This window comes from Mastigoproctus giganteus, chromosome 9 (assembly GCF_048544385.1).
Source record: "Mastigoproctus giganteus isolate SK-2022 chromosome 9, ASM4854438v1, whole genome shotgun sequence".
Lineage (NCBI taxonomy): Eukaryota > Metazoa > Arthropoda > Arachnida > Uropygi > Thelyphonidae > Mastigoproctus > Mastigoproctus giganteus.
This window is the reverse complement of record NC_143583.1, coordinates 68,442,276-68,462,091: the sequence shown is the minus strand read 5'-3', so window position 1 is coordinate 68,462,091 and position 19,816 is coordinate 68,442,276. Positions and strand designations below refer to the sequence as shown.

The 19,816-nt window shown below is 37.2% G+C and overlaps 1 protein-coding gene across 1 annotated transcript in view; it reads left to right on the top strand.

The window, feature by feature from the left end:
* The window catches only part of LOC150080421 (ciliary microtubule associated protein 1B-like), a 37,709-nt gene extending 18,188 nt beyond the window's left edge, over positions 1-19,521 (top strand). The window contains exons 2-7 of the mRNA XM_090381088.1: positions 1,428-1,554; positions 12,581-12,638; positions 14,959-15,209; positions 16,646-16,761; positions 17,512-17,652; positions 18,614-19,521. Coding sequence (XP_090237214.1) covers positions 1,428-1,554; positions 12,581-12,638; positions 14,959-15,209; positions 16,646-16,761; positions 17,512-17,652; positions 18,614-18,757 — 837 coding nt within the window. The 3' untranslated portion in view covers positions 18,758-19,521. The remainder of the gene's footprint in view (positions 1-1,427; positions 1,555-12,580; positions 12,639-14,958; positions 15,210-16,645; positions 16,762-17,511; positions 17,653-18,613) is intronic.
* The last annotated feature ends 295 nt before the right edge of the window (positions 19,522-19,816 follow it).

Genomic DNA, 19,816 nt, shown 5'->3' with positions numbered 1-19,816 from the left:
GCTCTAGGGTATCTAGGGGGCGCTGAAATCAGAAGAGTCATCTCAGCATACAGTATAGTTGCGACCAATATTAAAAAGGGCAATTTTTTTCGCTCATGTTCGATCACTGAAAGCTGCCTTAATGTTCCACAATTCATTTACTGGATACTTCTTTTTCCTCTTTTACTTCACCGGAAAAAAAGGATTAAAATAAAAATAAACCAAATCTGATCCATCTCATAGAATAACGATTATTTCCGAGGATTACGTCTGATGTTTGAATGACTTAATTGGATCAGACAGTCTTAGATACGCACAAGTTCACTGGATAGTTTTCTGATAAAATTGTTTGCAGATTTTTCCACGAAAGCAATCTAATTATACGTAATCGGCTGTCGTCATAGTAACTCGCAAACAACGTTGATGTTCTCTGAGGAAGTGTTTAAATATTAGGTTTAAACATGTCAAAACCGTCGAGATTGCTTAATGAATGTGGTCTCGAATAGATAACGTAGTTCCAAGAAATGTTTTTTTTTATTGTGTTTCTAATCATTGAGGTGTGACAGATTTGTAGTTAAAGCATTCGAAGAGCTAATAAGGAGCTTAAGAGAAAAGAACGGATTTAAGTGAGTACATTTTTTACTCCACTGCTGTAGTTTTTTTTTTTTTGTTTCTATTTCTTTTCCTTTCCCTTTAGTAATAAAATGGGCAATTATCGAGCTTGACCTTCTTCTTTTGTTGTATTTTAAATGAAACAATTCCTTTTAGATTTTACGACCATTAAACAAAATTATATAATTAACAGCTGCGTAGTTTGTAGGTGGCGCCATCTCTTTAATTACATAACTTTCAGCTTAAGTTGAAAGTCATTTATTGCATTATAAAATAAATACAGTTGTAACCGAACCTGCATGACTTTGGCTTACAAACTTTGACTAAAAAAAAAAAAAAAGAGTAGCTAAATCATGTGACTAACAAATTCACAATAAAATTCACACGCTAACTCGTTATTATTGAGGCGAGTATAGATAATATTTTTATAGAAAGTAAATACTTTTATTATTTAACTAAACAAAGACCTCTCATATTTTTAACGGGATAAAAATCTATTGTCTGTTATTTGCCTTACTGTTGAACTTTTTCGAGATATTTATTTCTATATGAGGAACTGCAGCGTGCAAATAGAGACAAAAATATTACAGGTAAAGTAAATTTCGGTTATTATTCGAAACTTCCTCGTTTACTTAGAGGGCAGGTGGTTATCTGAGCGAAATGACTGGGCGTTTTCGTTCAGACGTGCAAATATTTTACCGAAATTAAAACTTGATTAAGCTGCAGAGACACGTGAACTATTTAATATCATTTCATTAGATATTTTTATCTGTTTGTGTAGCATTGAATAAAACTGAATATGCATTCAATCTAAACGCATGTCTCGTTTATTTTAGGAAGATACCAACTGCAGCGGCTTTTATATCCAGCAGAGGCCTTGGACCCCCACCAAAAGAAGGGGTATGATCGCAGCAGAGTATGGCACTCCTGGACCTGCAGCGTTTTCCCTCCCCTCTACTTTCGGTAAGAATTTAAAAATTGCTCAGTTTCTGAGTTATCAATACGCTGTAACATGTATCTGTCACTTGAAGAGAAATACAGAATCATTCCTGAAGTGGAAAACCAACGGTGTCTTCTGATATCGGGTAATCCATAGCCCAGTCTGTAGATCCGTAGACTATAAAATCAGCCAGTGATCCACTGGCTGATCGGTAAGTGTCAGACAAGTGAGAACTCAATGTTCCATGCAGAACTCGGTGCAAAGAGTTGAGAATAAGATTACATCGCTGGCATTACAAGATAAGTCGACTTTCAAGACCGCAGATGGGACTGGATGTGAAGTACGGTATTGACAAATGAAGCACATTTTGGGATTTCGTGTTCTGTTAATTGTATTGTTGATTGTTTCATTTGGGAGTCTAAAAAATCTATACAAGTTCAAAACAAGCCTTTCTTTATCTAAGAAAACGTGGTACGACTTCATTGCAAGGTTCATCATTAATCCGATTTTAACCTTAAAAAAGAAAAAGAGGAAGTTGCACAAATACTAGATGACATTGGAAAGTTAAGTTTTCTTCAAATTTTCTTGTATTTGAGATTGCATTTCGAGAGGCCCGCTTTCTCAGTCGTTGCTGGAATCTGCGGAATTCTCCCGTCCTCCCAGTTCTTGTCTCTATTTGCGACTTTGGGTGTATTTTAAATCTAACGTTACAGGGATTGCCCTTCAGTTAAAGAATTCAATACGAGAGGGTTATTGAACCCACCTCAGGTAGCAGTAAAATTCTTTTAATTTTGCTCCTATCACAAGCATTGAAGCAAGGGAAAATCTCTTTAGGTTAACAATTCGATGTATAATTAATTTATTATAGTATTGAGTGAAGTCTTTAGGTAACCTTCAGTTATTTGAAGGTATTTCAACTGGTGGCAGTTATTTGCTAATCGAAAGTTACTTATTTATAACAGAATTGAAACTATATTTTATTCATGATTAGTATAGCGAGATCGGAAACAGTTCCACTATTCTCTTTCGCAGCCCATCTTGCTCCTTTATAATGTTTCTGCTCACGAAAGGCAATTTGCACTATAAATGATAACTTCTCCCATTTTTATTTCACAAAAATTTATTCTTTCATCTTATTAAAAATCTTAAAATATCTGCTGCATGAACTGAGCAGGATTTTAGCTTCGCATCACCCCGTTTTGCGACTGAAATGCAATGCCATTTTCATTTAGAATGAATTTCGACCTCGTTAATAAATAATGCAATTTTTTCTTTAATTTCCGACTATTTTTTCCTTTTGCATTCACGCAGTAAGACGAAGTAAAAATTAAAGAGCTCGATCAATATATACTTTTCTGTATAATGCAAAGAATTGGCACGCAACAAAATCAGAGGATTAGTACGTACTTAGATACCTTGAATCCAGCACGTACTTAACTAGTAAGACTTTTGGTAAAATATTGTTGGTTAAATCTGGTATAATGCTATGTCAGCCTTCTTTAAGACGATGTTTTGGTGGCTAATTTGAATATATTCTGGTCACGAGGCGGAATTTTATGATGCTTCAGAGTGAGTCCAGGTTCAGGCTGGTCTGTCCATAGCAGTTATACAACGTTCTTCTCTTTAAACCGAGTAGTACTTATAGTAGCAACTTGACAAAGCTTTTTGTGATGTTGTACATATGTATGCGCATCATAGCATTTCAACAAAGAGATGGGTTGCATCAGTTCAACCAATGGAACAAAGTCGTGCCACGAAAAATACGCCTATGCCACAGTACTACATACACTCAATTCTGGGCAGTAGTGAGTTTTGTTGCTTTCGCTCGGTTGAGTTCAAACAGCCTGCTGGACGCAAGCAGGTGCACCTATTTACTGTTTCAAACACAAATTTCTACATTACAATGACTGAAACTTCATTGATTACAAGGGTAATCAATAAACTATGATTTTTGATCCATTACTGAGAAGTCTCCTGTTTGGATGATTGTTTAACTGAAGGATAAAAGTATAACTGATGCACAGTGACCCTTTGCCACGTGTGAAGGTTCTCTTAACTGGAGTTGCCAATACCTTTGGCCTGCCTGCCCTATTTTCTACATTAACGTGACCTGACATGCCCCCACGGTTGACTTGGGAACGCCCAAATTGGCAGAAATTGTACGGACGTTCATACGCCTCAGTTACAGCCAATAATCATTCCGCATAAAAGGTCTGGCATCTCTTCACCGCACGACGTGATAATTCAAATTCACTGTAGCTACTTCCAGAATACTTTATAATAAATATTTTATGGTCTTTAAATTTAGTAGATTCAGTCAAGTTTTTGAGCAACAAAATGCAAATCTAATTTTTCTGTTTGTTATTATTTGCACAATTCTTTTTTGGAGTGTCTCATGACAGCAAGTTGCTTCTTGTTTCTCAGTTTTCGACTCTTCCGCGATATTAAGCGTACTTTTAGTTCTTTCTTTTTGTTTTTTTTAATGGTAGTTTCTGATAGTTTTTGTTTTCTTTCTGATAGTCAATTATTTAGTCTCTACCTTGCTAATTCCTTTAACCCAATGTGACCATTTCGAAATATAAACAGAAAATTTAATTTTTCTTCCCAGCCCACACTTTTAGAAGAGTGTGGGTTTGCAAGGAAACATATGAGGGGCAATACATTCCAGCTGAGAAAAGTCTTCTCTTGGGTCTCTAGAAATGCATCTACTGCAGCAATGATGTCACTGTCAGTAGGAAAATTGATGACAGCCAAGCATTTAAATTTTTTTTTTTTATTTGTTGTGGAGGTATGTTCGTGTCAGACGGCACCTGGGATTTCTCTCATTTGTTGTGGAGTGTGTGTTTAGTGTCAAACGGCATCAGGGGTTCCCCCCATCTCCGCGTTGTGGAATGCGATCCGAACCAAACTACCGCAACACCTCAGTGTAGTGTACGTAGTGTAATGTCATGAGCTGTTTGTGTTGCGCGACTCGCCACCTAGCCTAGCCAGCAAACAGCAAGCTGCCACCAGCTTTTTACCGCGTGGAACCGGACCAGGGACCACTATCTAGCGTACATATGAGATGTACTTTTTGGCAATATCGCCCTCGGTCATCAAGAGCACAAAGTCCATCAGTCTTGCCAATGTCCGAAGGTGCTAGAAGGTGCTCTGTTATTGCCATGGCAATAACAGACTTGTGAGCAGACGTGTTGTTCTGGCGGAACAACACGTTTTCCTTGGCGATTATCTTTAATGTTTTCGCACAAACGCCTTGCAAGGTCTGTGTAATATGCCCCTGTGACTGTCTGGCCTTTCTGAAGGCAATCCACTAGCAACGCTCCACTAGCATCCCAAAAAACCAATGCCATCACCTTGCCAGCAGAAGGAATCGACTTGGCTCTCTTTGGAGGTGGAGAATAGCTGTGTTTACATTGTTATGGCAGTTCTTTTGTCTCTGGCCGAAAGGATTGGAACCACGTCTCATCCATAGTCACAAACTTTGCAAGGAAATTTGCTGGATCTGCTGAAAGCGTTCACTTGACTCAATTATTGTGCATTTTGCATCGTGCTGACACCTTTTCACAGCAAGACTCTCTCTCTGTTATTATGTGGAATACACATTCAGATGAGATGTCCAAGGCAATGTATTTGTACTCGTCGATCACTCATCACCAGATCACTTCGTTATATGATAAATTTTGTTCCTCTGCCATGTTTTCTTAAAAAAAAGCTGCCCTCTGTCAATTTTTGTAGTGATAGACGTTGCAGGTCTTCTACAGCTTGGGTCTCTCTCCCCTTTATTTACATTCCGCTGCCCATTTCTTAACTATATGTAATAGGAAGGGGCATTCTCTCCCAGTGTTGTAACTACATTCTGGTGAAATGCTTTTGGTGTTATTCCCTTTTTTCACCAATATTGGATTACTGCACGGTGACTGATTCCATCCATCTTTCCTCATTTACACAACTTTGTTGACTTCAGATTCTGTAATTAAAAGAAAAACCTTAGAACTTTATTGAAACTGCATGAAACTAGGTTGGTTACCATTTGAAGTGTTGTGTGTCGTACATTAAGTACAAAATTTTTAACAGAGTGTACCACTACCCTTTCATACTCAGGCCACGAACTTTTCAAATGCCCTTCGTACTTCTCGACGTACTTTACACAGTATCTTTCAATTTCCCAACGCAGAATCTGCATCAGTTCTTTCAAACTTTCTACCAAATTAATGAAACATAGGAAGTATTCCTTAATGAAACCGTGAAGGAATAGTCCTGTCTTTAAATTTTATTTGATATATTTTTTTGCAAATGAATAACATCTATCGAACTTTCAAAAGAATTTGTAAACGCTATTTGTTTTGTTGTGCGTGCACCATTTTAACACCCATCAAAACTAACGTTAAACTGCTACCAAAATACAAAATTACTCCTTAAGTAATGGGACGAGGATGAAGTTTGGAGGTTGTAAATAAAATTGGACGAGGAAGAAGTTTGGCGGTTGTTAAGATCACAAACCCTGCACAGTAAAAATAGTCAGTCCCTTCGTGATGATCATGAAGTACTAAAATAATTCGCGAACAGTTGCACCTTTTGGTGTAAAATAAAATAAATGTACGTAAAGTATATCGAGAATACGCTAAATCCACATTTTGAGAAATTTAGAATCTTAAATCGCTTGAAATATACAGCCTGCTCAAAATATCAGGAACTTCGTTATATGATAAACTTTATTCCTCAAGAGAAATAACCTCTCCTTCGCTTTTTCTCACTCACCACGCACACGCACGGACGCACGTAAATAAATCATCAGTTTCCTGCTTTATGCTCTCATTAGTGAGGAAGGAACGGCTAAAAGACGGAAGGGTACAGGTATACTGCGCCTCTCCACTATTCCAATTATTCAGACATCATCAAAGACGAATCTGTAGATAGCAGCACGCTCTTATCTGTAAATTGGGAGCGTGTGTTATTCGGCCATACAGGGATAACCGAGCGCTCCTCAGAAAACCTGGAGGTTGTTATCGAGATATTTTACCTTTCCCACAGTTGGATCTCACGAAATACCCTCCCCTTCCCTTTTCCCCCACACATCGTCATGATAGCTTCCACGTGCTTGTTCATTTACTTGTCAACAGCATCACGGAAAGAAAGAAAGAAAGAGAGAGAGAGCTAAGCACCAAGCTATCTTGGCGCTTAACAAAAATAGCCTTCTTCAAATTTACTTTTCAAATTTCTAGTTTTACAGCGCAGTCTGTGTCCCTTACATTTTTACATTCGCAACGGATGTATTTTAGTTTACTTAGTTATTTGAAGGTTCTTGAAAAGGAAGTTAACTTTCACAGTTCGAGGTTTAGCGCCCCCTGTGACGAAACGTAAGTAAACTATTAATATAACAATACAAGTTAAACTGCGTGACTGTATTTTTATAGGTGTCAGCGATAGCACGATCTTTGAGAGCTACCCCTAAAAGGAAGAACTTGGAAAATATCACGACACGATCGAAAGCGAACAGGTGGCTCTATGTAGATGAGTCAGTTACGTGGTCAGTGAACAGGTATGGAGTCACCTGTGGCGTGAATTGAAAAAGGCCCTACTGGTGATTATGATGAACAGCCGAAGTGTCATGGGAGACGGTTGGAATGTAGGCCACTTCCTTCGAGAAAATGGGACGAGGAAGAAGTTTGGAGGTTGGTTGTAAAGATCACAAAGGCTGCGCAGTAATTTATTAATACCGTTCGAGTCCTTTATCTGTTTACAAGCTCGATTCATTTTAATGAATGTTTGCTGATTTATTATACGGGCTATTAGGAGTCGTGACGTCACATTGTAAACATCAACTAATGCGGGTATCCTACAAAAATAGCATTTTTTTTTCTTTTTTTTACTTTTGCTGCACTTGAAGAAGGGAAGACCACTCTTCTTTTTTTGTGACGATATCCCGGGGCGCTCAATTTTATAGGGCTTGATGTTTGCTTCCCCTTTCCACCCGGAAGAATTCTTGAAGACTGTTTTGTTTTGCTTTTATTTAGCATCGCAGATCCGAGACCAAAGCGTGGGATGTTTCACCCTCCTAGAAATTCGAGTTTTTCTTCCCACATGCTTACAAACCGGCTCAGAATACATGCTTTTTTTTTTGGAATGTAGGGGAAACATCCTCAGTGTCCAATAGAGAAAAATGTCAACCACAGATTTCTTCCAAGTTATGATAACTGTTTTTTTCGACCACAGTGGTATTTTATTGTTAAATTTTGAAGAACTCAATTCCAGCATTAATTCGGAACGGTATACTGGTGAAACTTTGAACAGCCTTTCCCTCAGCATCAACCACAAACTACCAGGACAACTAGCAGAAGGAACAATACTCTTCATGAGAACTCGCATCCACACGCTGCCAGCCCAATTCAAGTCTTGCTTAAAAAGATGCGCTGGGAGATACCCAAGCATCTTGCGTACGTAAGAGTATTTGTAACCAGGTGGTGTTCATGTTTTTGATCCATTTAAAAGGGGTTGGTTTGAATGTGGCCATTAAAATCAAAACAGCTGTCAAAGACTGGTTCCATCAACAGCCGAAGAAACTTATTGAAGAAGGAATATATGAATTAGGGAAGTGAGGATGCTTTCACACAGGTATAAACTATTTAATTAAACTGGGTTATCTGTTATTAGCTTTCATTTTTCTTGTATGGTATCTCGGTATAAAAAAATCGGCTGCAAAATATAAAAATAGATTATGAAAGAAATTTCTGGACATCCCCTCCCCCTCTAGGAACTGGGGGAAGAGATGTCTGAATCGGTCGCTTCACCCACCTTACAGTAAACCCATCCCTGTCTTTGCTTGAAATATAGGCGGGGAAGTGGGATGTTGCGATAAATCTCACTTAGAGTGGGATGCAGTTTCGAAATCTCGTAGGTTGTTATCGATACGAAAAGTCTGAGGTCATGCCTCGTGACTCACACCGATTCTGGGTTAAATCGCTAATTCCATGTCGTGCCATATTTGGCAGTCACTATCACAGCTGTTTATCAAATCCTACAATCCTGTCATACAGGAGTTTGTTGGAACATTTTGAATTTTATCAGGGTTTTTGAGAAGTACCAATAATTATGCTATCTGGAAGAGGAAAGTAAACTACACGTTTTATATTCGTATGTATTTTTGTTCCAGTTGAGACCGATATTTTCTTTAGTACAGCAAATCACCACAGAGCTTTTGATGTCCCACGGTCACTTCACTGATTGAAATGTGATCAATAGGATCCGGTGTGATCGCAGCACAGAGCTAATGGATTTTAAAGAGGATTAATGGTGTTGTGTAATACTGCAGTTGGTTTTAATCTTCTTAAGCCATCAGCCGACTATGTGGAATGATCTGGTAGTCCAAGAGCACTTACAGAGAAGGGGAGATCGTTGATGGCGAGATAGTTACTTCAGCCTGATGGTTGTCTCTGCAAGCAGTGAGGTCGGCGGGCGAGATATCAACAGGAGTTGCAGTAGAGGTGCCCACTATCTGTAGGCAGTTGCTAGTCTTCGTTTCTCTAGTGAAGTTGCGACTCACAAGCTTAACATAGTGTCAAGATCAGTAAATGTTGCTCGCTTGGAGTGGTGGATTGTGAAGTGGACACTATTATTACTTAAAAGTTCTTAAACTCTTAAGCAATAGTGCCCAACCTTAAGCAGTAGTTTCCAACAAGTACAGGGCAATGTTGGGAAAAAGTCACGAGTTTGGACTAAGCACTAATAGAAGAAAGTTATTCGGAAGAAAGAAAGTCAAAGAGAGTTAGACGTTAAATTAAATTTCAGGAAATACATGCCTTCGAAGATTGCGCTAGAAAACAGAAGTAGAAAGTATAAAGGAACACTACAAAAGGGAAAAGTTTATTTAGCGAGTTTGGAACTGAGTTGTGATGGATGATAGTTGATGTTATTATGGGAGTTTCTGGCGCAAGGTATACTTAGGCCATATTGCGCCTTATGGATGATAGCTGGTTGGTTATGTTGTGACTGCTTTTGAAGAGAGGTGAAAATGCAATTCCAATTCAGAACAGTGCCCATAGAAATATCTGTCGAAAAGGCATACAACAGAAACAGCGTCCGTATGACAAGGAGCGGATCAGTGATTGAACTGAGAGCTCTTTTTTGGTGTAAGGAAGTTTGGAACATTCTCCTTCTGTTTCTATTTCATTCCCCTAGATATGACAATATTAATCCGTGGTGGGAAGGTTTGATTCCTGTGAGTTGGCCTGCTAATGCCTTTTGCCAGCATCTGAAGGAGAATAGTAGTAGTAGTAGTAGTAGTGGCATGTGATGCAAGAAAGCAAATGTATGAGCTTATGCAGCATCAGCCAAAAAAAAAAAAAAAAAAAATCACACCATTCCCTCCAAATGCCTGTCCAGTTCCTCCTTAAATTTATTCAAGCTATCAACTTCCACAACGACAGATGGAAGTTTGTTCCAGCAATTAACCACCCGCTGGCTAAAGGCAAATTTCCGCACATCTATTCTACATCTGTCTTTTCTTAATTTGAATTTATGCCCCCTTAGGTTCGTAATCTGAACAAGTGGAAGGATCCCATCAGAATTCAGCGTGCTCAATCCATTCAAGGCCTTATATACCTCAATCAGATCACCGCGCAGGTGCCTAGTCTCCAGCCACTGCAATTTGCAGAACTTAAGCCTCTCTTGGTAAGAGGAACCCTTCATTCCCCTCACCAATCTTGTTGCCCTTCTCTGTACCCGCTCAAGTAAATCTACATCCTTCCTAAAATGAGGTCTCCAGACCTGTACGCAGTACTCAAGGTTCGTAATCTGAACAAGTGGAAGGATCCCATCAGAATTCAGCGTGCTCAATCCATTCAAGGCCTTATATACCTCAATCAGATCACCGCGCAGGTGCCTAGTCTCCAGCCACTGCAATTTGCAGAACTTAAGTCTCTCTTGGTAAGAGGAACCCTTCATTCCCCTCACCAATCTTGTTGCCCTTCTCTGTACCCGCTCAAGTAAATCTACATCCTTCCTAAAATGAGGTCTCCAGACCTGTACGCAGTACTCAAGGCGTGGCCTTATACAGAGGGATAATCACCTCCTTTTCCCTGCTAGCAAAATTCCTATATATCATTGACAAAACCCCATGACCTGCCCTGGCAGCCTGTCTGCATTGCTCAGAGAACTTCATATCTGACTGCACAATTACTCCCAGGTCTTTTCCATTTTCTACCACCTTAAGTGTAGTACCACACAGTTGGTACGTTTCTCTGGGGTTATTTCTACCCATATGCAGTACTTTGCATTTGTCAAGGTTAAACTTCAGTTGCCACTTCTTAGCCCATCTGCCCAAATTATCTAGATCCTGTTGCAGTAGCACACTGCCATTACTGTCATTAACAACCCTGCCAACCTTTGTATCATCTGCAAACTTCGACATTAAGCCTGATATACCTTCATCAATATCATTGATAAATATACAAAACAACAGTGGACCTAACACCGAACCCTGTGGGACTCCACTAATAACATTAGTGGAGTCCCACACAATGGCCCAGACACTCTATTTGTGTTGTTGTAGCAAAGTAGGGCCAATTTTGGTTTCCAGTAGTGGTATTTGGATCAACTTCTGCTTCCTTGAGGGATGATGTGTTGTTGCGGAAGGCATTTAGAACCTTATTGAAGGAGTTATTCGACTGCGCTGATTTATCTTTTAGCATATTTCTGCTTCAAACCGGTTCAGACCCGCTAAATTTGGGGAAGGCTGCTTGTACTGCACAGTACTGTTGGTACAGCTAGGATTCTGGAGGTGTGACGAATTAGACAAATGTCTAGATATTTCTCGGGATTTTGCGGTGATCATACAAAAATTCTTCGCGTGTTGAATTTAGGCATCGTAGAATATGTTGGACATCAAAATTTCAGGAAATACATGGTAGAATATGTGTGGAGGAATGAGTCACATTGTATATTTAAAATGTGAATTGTCATATGCATATCCCATTGCATAATATTCCTTGGTGGCTATTATTATTCAAATTGATATGCATTATGGAATTTGTCGCTGCAGTGCGTGCTCGCAAATATTCAATTAAGGACGTTATAACCTCATAAGCTTATAGCCGTAGGCTCTTCATAATAAAGTGAACACGCTCTCGCTATTATTAAAATAACAGGCTCCATTAACCCTGGACTTCTCGTGTCACTTTAATCCGTCTCTGCCAACGATGCGCTCATGTGTGTACAAAACTGTTGCCAGATTTCGTTTAAAAAGTTCCGAACCATACATGGGCTTATATGGAGATCCCCATTATTCCCCCTAACTTACTTTAGGGAAAAATTGGAGTTCGTCGTGTAGGTGTAAAGATTTTCTACAGATAAGTTCGAAAATTGTAGGTGTTGAATTTGCTCTTAGATAGAAGCATGTTAGGCTGTTCAAGAAAAAAAAGTTGAATTTTTACAGAAGCCAGTGAAGACGAGTGTGAGTGCAACTCCTTGACTCTGTTTGAAGTACAGTACTTTAAATTTTCCTGGTTTCTGATCCAAGAAAAATTCCTGATCGTAGACAAACGTTCCGACTGCTCTTTCAGTCTATTGCTTTTTCAGTGTATTCCTGGAGATTCATGTTTGAGAGAATCAAAACTCGCTCCTTGTCAAAAAAAAATTTTAATTTCCTTTTTCAGCTGAGGAGGTCATCACATTACAGGCCACGCACGACCTTCGGAGGTAGAGTTTCGATGGATATTATTCTGCTGCTCGTGGCATGTTATTCGCCATTATGCGAATCGAAGTTTTGTCTCGTGTCCACTTTGTAAACATGTTCGCAAACATTCCAACCTTTCTGCCCAACGGATTTGCGAATTATGATTTTTTTTTAAACATCACCGCAATATTTATTACAACCACTCTGTACATTTAAGCTATCGATACAATTGGTTTCGTACTGCCGCGTTCTGCATTTAAGCAAAGTATTTATTTTGTGCTTGAATAATGATCATGTTTACTTTGAATTTTAATGTTCGTGACAAACAAGTATTTTTCTCAGAAAACTCCAAGCAACAATTTATTCTATTTTCATTTCAGGTACAGGAAAACTTGATGGAACAGTATCCAAGGCACCCTCTTACTCTTTTGGAGGAAAGTAAGTCCGTCATAATGTTCTCTTAACTATAAGTCTTTTGTTTTATATTCTAAATGCTATTGCCTTTCTTGTCGGATCAGCCGATGCATCTTGATCGTTACTGAGAGTCTTACGTGCACAATGAATGCTAATTTATGTGTGGGTAGGGGTCTGGGCATACAGGAATGCATAGTTGCTGCTGCTGGCATTTTAGCGAGCTTCCTGGAATTTCAGGGCAACTTTCAGACACAAGGCAGCAATTTGAAAGTCACGTGTTTCGAATAAGTACGTCATTCAAACTTATACTGCAATTCCCAGCGTCAACTATAAAAATAAAACTTCAATGACAACGTGATCTAATCATCCATTGTACCAGGCTCAAAAGCAAAAGTGGAAGCTGATTGTCCATCGGATATATATATGGGCATTTGTATCAAAGGTTGTGCGATTCTGAAAAAAAAAAAAAGTTTGCAACTCTAAGAGCCCGAATTATAGAAGATCTGAATTAGTGACGTCCGGATTAGTGAGGTTTTAACAATGCAATTGTTTTTTGAAAATCTATTTTATGAATTTATATCCAAAATTCTTTGATTAATCAATTTTAAAGTATCGTGCGCATTCTTAACTATATTTTTTTGAACATTATTGAGATCTAAGCTATAAAGTTATTCTAAAATCAAAGGTTTTTTGTTTGATGTATCCTTTGTGAACTTTTCGCTCTCTTTGATCCTACACTTAAGTCTTCTGTAATCTTTAAAACATTATTTCTAGTTAGAAGCGCACTGGAGCCTGCGCCAAACTGTCTAGCGGTGGAATGAAATAAAAATTATTCATACAGTTCCTCATACCAGCAGAGTAGGTAGACACTATTGACGTATAGAAGCATGGTAGTACCATAAAGCTAAAAACAACGTAGACCAAGCTAAAAAACAAAGAACAGAAAAGGAGAAAATTTCCAGATATTAAATGTGTAAATAAATAAATAAAAAAAGGTGTTAGGCGTATATTAATCACCAAAACAACCAAGACTATGAGGCGTGAATATATTGTCTGTAACTGCGTTATTCTGCTGGAAGAAAAACCTGAGTTTCCTCTCTTGAGATAGAATAACTCAGCCATATTTTGAAGAAAAAAAAGCCCATCAAAATTCCTCGAGTCTCATTCAATTTAAACCTAAATCTTTTCCCATCCAATGTAGGTAGCGTACCCGCGAGGACACAAGAGAAAGCTCTACTACTGACAGAGAAATGAAATAAAATAAGAGAAAGAAGGAACGGAAAGGACCTGACAACAGGCACAAAGAATGAGATTGAAAAGCTAGTGCTATATAAACGTGAGTTTCAGAGCGTCACCCTGAATTCCAAAATGCAAAGTGTCCCATGAACTTCCATTGCTGTAACAGGCTAAGCATGGCGTGTAGTTCAAATAAAATGTTAATTCATTATCTCTGGCACCAAATTCGAGTTTTCCAACTGTCTTTTACTTTGTTTACAAGAGGTACATTAGTCAGCCCGCTAAGCAACGATCCATTGGTATTCTATTAGAATTTAGCGATGCCTTTTATCATTTAGAACGATTACTGAGCAGTAATTACCACGACAGTAAACTTCGCTGCTAAAGTCCTGTCATCAACACTATTACCATCCGAATGTTATCCTGGTTTGCTTTATGAACGTGCCTGGAACAATTTTATAGGCTAAAACACGCGTTTATTCAAAAACAAAGTTCGCCAAAGACACCTGGATACACTTTGGTAGGTTTACTTCAGTACAGCATCAGTTCTAGAGGAGTGTAGGTTGCCCCATTCCCCAATCACCCTAGATGATCCAATGATTCAAATTTGTAAAATAACCTGAAAGTACGAATAGTTAATAATAACTATTAATAAGTTATATTAATATATTTTACATATGATTTTTATTAACCATTGTAGTAATAAATTGCCTTGTTTTAATGATGTGGATGGGCGCATTAATTTTCATCCAGTAAGTACGTATCAGCGTAATCTTTAAACTTAATAGGATATCCTAATCATGAATGAAATTAAAATAGTATTTTTATAATTAATTTCTGTAACTGTTATTGTTTTCTGAGTTTTAAGTCTCTTTTAAAGCCTCCATCTTCTCCAGATTAACCAATTGCCATTCCTGTTTTATAAAATCAAATTCACGAAATATATTTTAAAGAAATATGTTCTTTCCACTACAATATATCACAGTACATCTTAAATCATTACATATGTACTGGTCAATGATTAATCTCTTCTACTGACAGTAGATGAGAATAATAATTAATTATTAGGGATTAATTATAACACTATAATTTTGTGTTTGTCACGTAGGCACGAAGAAAAAAAAGATTATAAAACTCCAGGACCAGGCAGCTATAATATTGCTGGCCTTTCTCGAACTGGAAAGGAAAGTGCAGCTGGACCAAGTCTGTCCGGTAGGAATAAGGAGCCAGAACCTTACAAGACCCCTGCACCTGGAGCTTATAGCCCCGAGAAGTGTGAAAAATTAGCGCAAAAAAATCCCTCACCTAGTTACTCTTTTGGTTTAAAAGCAAAAGATGCTAAACCGGACGATTTTCCAGGTAAAATATACAGCAATCTTTCGTCCAAACATCTAATTTAAGTTATTTCAGAAAGTAGTTTTATCTGCTCACTAATAATATGATTTTCTATTTTTTCTGCGATGCCTGTCTAAATTCAAACCTTTTGCATCATTAACCGGCTGTTTTAAAAGGCTCCAAACCTGTATAATTGAATATATCTCCTGATACGCTTGCTAGAATAGCATATAATTTGGTTGAAATGTAGACTTGTGTACGGTGTCACAAATGGTTGTATAAGGGCATCCTAAGTGTCTTTATAAGTGTCATTATTAGAAAATTCGGAGTTTTCGTCCATCAAAACAAGCAAACCTTAAATATTATCCATAGATTCATGAATTTCATGGTGAGGATTGTATGATGCTTAGCCACGAAACATGTAGAGTGGCTAAGCATCGTACACAAACCACCTTTACAAAATTAGAATGTTGTGTGAATAGGGTAAATGGAGCAAACCTGAAACCTCTTCTAGGATTTATGCAATAAAAACTTGCATATAAAGATATATGCAAGTCTTTATTCATCAACGAGAAAGTGTACGCTGCAGTAGACGGCAGAATGTATCAATACTGAGGAGGAGTTTACCAACCCTGTCTCAAGCATCGTGTATCTGGACATGTTACAAAATTTCCTTATGCCCCAACTACAGGATGATAATGATAGCAATTGATTTTTCCAAAAAGGTGGAGCTCCGCCGCATTACCACAAATATGTTTGTGCATACCTGAACACAGAGTTTCCTGGGTTCCATGGTCCTCTAATATGACTCGTTTAGATTTTACTCTACGGAGGATCTGTGAAATGCCACGGGTATGTTCCACCCATTCCAGGAATCATTATGGGACGCATTTGTGAAGCAATCGGTTGCGTTGGCAGAGACATTGGATCGAATAGGACAGATTGGATTATAGGTGGGACATCTGCAGAATAAGTAAAGGTGCCCACATCAAACAGCTCTAATTAAAACTTCAAGATATCGTTTATCACCTATGTGTGGTTTCAAGTTTGTACCACATACCCTATTTCAATCCGGTCCGCAATCGGCCCATTAAACAAAAATAAAAAAATACCAAGAATTAGATTGGTACTTTTTCATAAACTTATCGATTGAAACAATTCGTAGACAGATTTGCATTAATTAAGAAAATAACACATAATTCATTATTAAGATCGAATATCTCTTGAGGAATATCAGATTAAAATGGACAAGCAAGCAGATATCAGCATTTCCTAACAAACTTAAAAGAATATTCATTAAATAAATGTTGTTAAATATTCATAAGCATCACTTTTTTACGTCAGTTAATCAAGAATTATTAATTAATAAAGATCGGCAATTGAATTGAATTGAATTATAAATGTTTAATGATTTAGGCAATACAATTATTAAATATTTTAATTTATAATTAATTCTTTAGCTCCTAATTCTTACAACATTCCATCGCTGCTGGGTAATAAAGATAGCGTCCATCATCAGTCTCCTAGCTTTACGCTTACTGGCAAACAAATTGACTTGTGGGATGGCAAAAAATTTGTAAGTAAATTTTATTTCATTTTTTATTAAATTAGCACAGATTAAATACTTCGTCCATCTTTAGCAAACAATTTTCTTATTTAAACTTGCATTTTTATTTGAATTGTTAAATCAACAGATTATTTCTTTTGTAAAACATTACTCCATCGTTGTAAAAGAAATCCATAAAGCAATCGACCTTAGAATATATCTCCACGTGTCTACTGGCATTCATCTGCTAAGAATTACAGCGATGCAATATTGAGGTATACGATGACTGGACGTAGAGATGATGAAGCCACACGTTAGAAGATACCATATGACAAATGACGTACGAAAGCTGAATGCATCTTCTAGATGAGTTGACAGTACTTCGGAATCTGTCCAGGACACTAGCAAATTGGGGAGATTTCATCTAATTCTGTATTGCAGAATTGTGATCATTTAACTGTTTTGTGAAGATTGTGCTACTATTTACTGGTGGAGATTATAAATAAGGGTCATTTTACTTGTAAAATGGAATTCATTTACCATTCTGATTACAAGTGACTGATCAACATCCACATCAATGAAAGAAATTAATCTTTTTGAGAGAAAATGAGCAATACAAAGTTAATCTTTTGAGAGAAAATAAAAATGCAGTTGCAAATGTGATGGAAATCGGTTAAATTAACTGCTTTTGCAATTTTGGAGTAATGTTTTGGATCGCAGTTTATATTTAATAAAGAAAGATTCTGAAGTGATACAGAACTATAACTATTCGTTATCTAGATTCCTGGCCCTGGAACTTATAACGTTCCTGGTACTGAAGTATACAAGTACAAATCTCCTAGCTACACTCTAAGCAGCCGTACTAATCTTCCTGGGGATCATACCCAGAAACCAGGACCCGGAGCCCACTCTCCAGAAAAGGTAAATTTAACACGTTATGCGCTATTCATTAACATTTTCTGTTTCCTGTTATAAGATAGACAGTTTATTTTCTTTTACGAACTATTTTATGGTAAATTTTCCAAAATCAGAATAACATTTGGATATTCCACTGCCACTTATCATGATTTGATTCTGCCTACTAACGATATTTAAGATAAGACGATTTGTGTGACGTTTACTAGCATCGGATGGAAAATGGCGACCCCCAGTTCACCCTTGAGGCCAGGAAATAGAAGAAAGTCACAAGGGATAAAATATGGTCTTTTGTGAGGGGGAGGAACTGCTATGAACCACTAACTCAAGTAGTGATTCCTGAACAATTAAGGCTATGTGCACTGTTGCACTGTCAGCCATCTGGAAGCTTCCAGATCAGGTCTTTTCTAGTTCGCTTTCAGATTCAGTTTCTTTACAGCACAATCTTTATTCCACAGTAGAAGTGTAAATGATTCCTCTCATATCGAAAAGGTAATACTCATATGGTTTCTAGGGGACTTCACGAACCGGGCCTGCTTTGAAAATGGAGAGCGCTCGACTTCCACTCTGAACTTTACTGTTCTGATTTAAGATAATAGTGGGATCGAGGACTCATCTTCAGTGATTAGTGTGTTTAAAAATTGCGGCTTTTCTGTAATAGTAACATCAGTTATTGATTTGGTGGTCATCCTGGGATAGGGTCTTGTTCTGTGGTATTTTGCCATCTTTGTTGATGATACAATGGATTGGCGTAAGTTTTAAGGTATACAGATTTTACTAATAAATAAAAATTATTTTTAATTTGTGTAGAGAAATTAATCTCAATTTTTTATCACGTGGTACACTACAGGAGCCACGTTACTTGACACCAGTTTCAGTTCTGACGAGAGACATTGTCTAGATTATCTCTTTTATATTTATAATGTATTTGTTTTAATTTACTTAATTCATTTAATATTTTTTACAGGCTTGTAATGTCCAAGGTCCAGCATTTTCTTTTGGCGTGCGTCACTCTCCATACGCATACGGATTCTCAGACAAGTCTAAGGCTGAGTATACCAACGGTATGATGCAAGAGCAACTGGAACAAGTGCAAAACAACGAGCATTAAAATGGAAAAACAAGAAAATAAAAGAAGAAACCTTTGTGAACTAACACGTACTTTTACCGTTAGCAGATGTCCTTAAAAATATGGGGTACTTTTAAGGTATTATGGGTAATCCAGTGTATATTGTTTGTGTTGCTTAAACTTGAAGTCTAAATGAAACTATTACGTGGAGAGAAATATTGTGCCAAACTTCTGTTATTTTCTATAGAGAGATTTACAAATAATATTGCCCATTACTCGCGAAGGTCCTTGTCAATCACGTGTCTAACTCTTCCACCGAAGAGATAGGCAGAGTACTGATTATAACTATTACAACAGGTGTTGAACAAACTTTTTTTTTTTTTTATCACCGTATACACTCACAATCCTAATAATAATAAAAGAACAAATGTGTTTGCAGTTACTTGCCGATTATGGCTTCCACATAAGAGTGCAGTTAATAATGGCGAGGTCAACTCCCCAATTTTTTTCACCTTTTGTATGTGATTGATAGGGATTTTCTCTCGAGCGATTAAAAAATTATTTTTAGGTTGCTGGAAGAGAGGTTTATGTTTTCTGGCATTTTTATGTAACAATTATTTTAACTATAAGGCATAGTTACTATATTTTCCTTTTTAACTATCAATATGACTTTTGTATAAATACTCTAAAATTATTTATGTAATAACCTCTGATGGAGATTGTTTTGCTTTTAAATGTAATTCGAATATTAATTCTGAGCTTTGTACGATATCTATACAAACAAATGTTGTGATAATATTTTTTCATTGTTACTATATAATGGTGCAGATGACTGCGATTATGCATAATTACGTTGCTTTTTTTTTTTTTTTATTAAATATGCACTTTTATAAATGTAAAACAAAGTGGTGATTTTGGTCAAGAAAACTTTATTTTAAATCTTCGATGTGTTTGACGCTGTCATTTGTTTTTTTTTTTTTTTTTTTTTGCTATTCCCGAACAGCCAATTAATTCTTTTTTTTTTTATTTGTGAAAGTTTGGTGTTGTATTTTTTTATTTTTTTTATTTTTCAATGACTAATGTAGTTGTAAATTTTGTCGG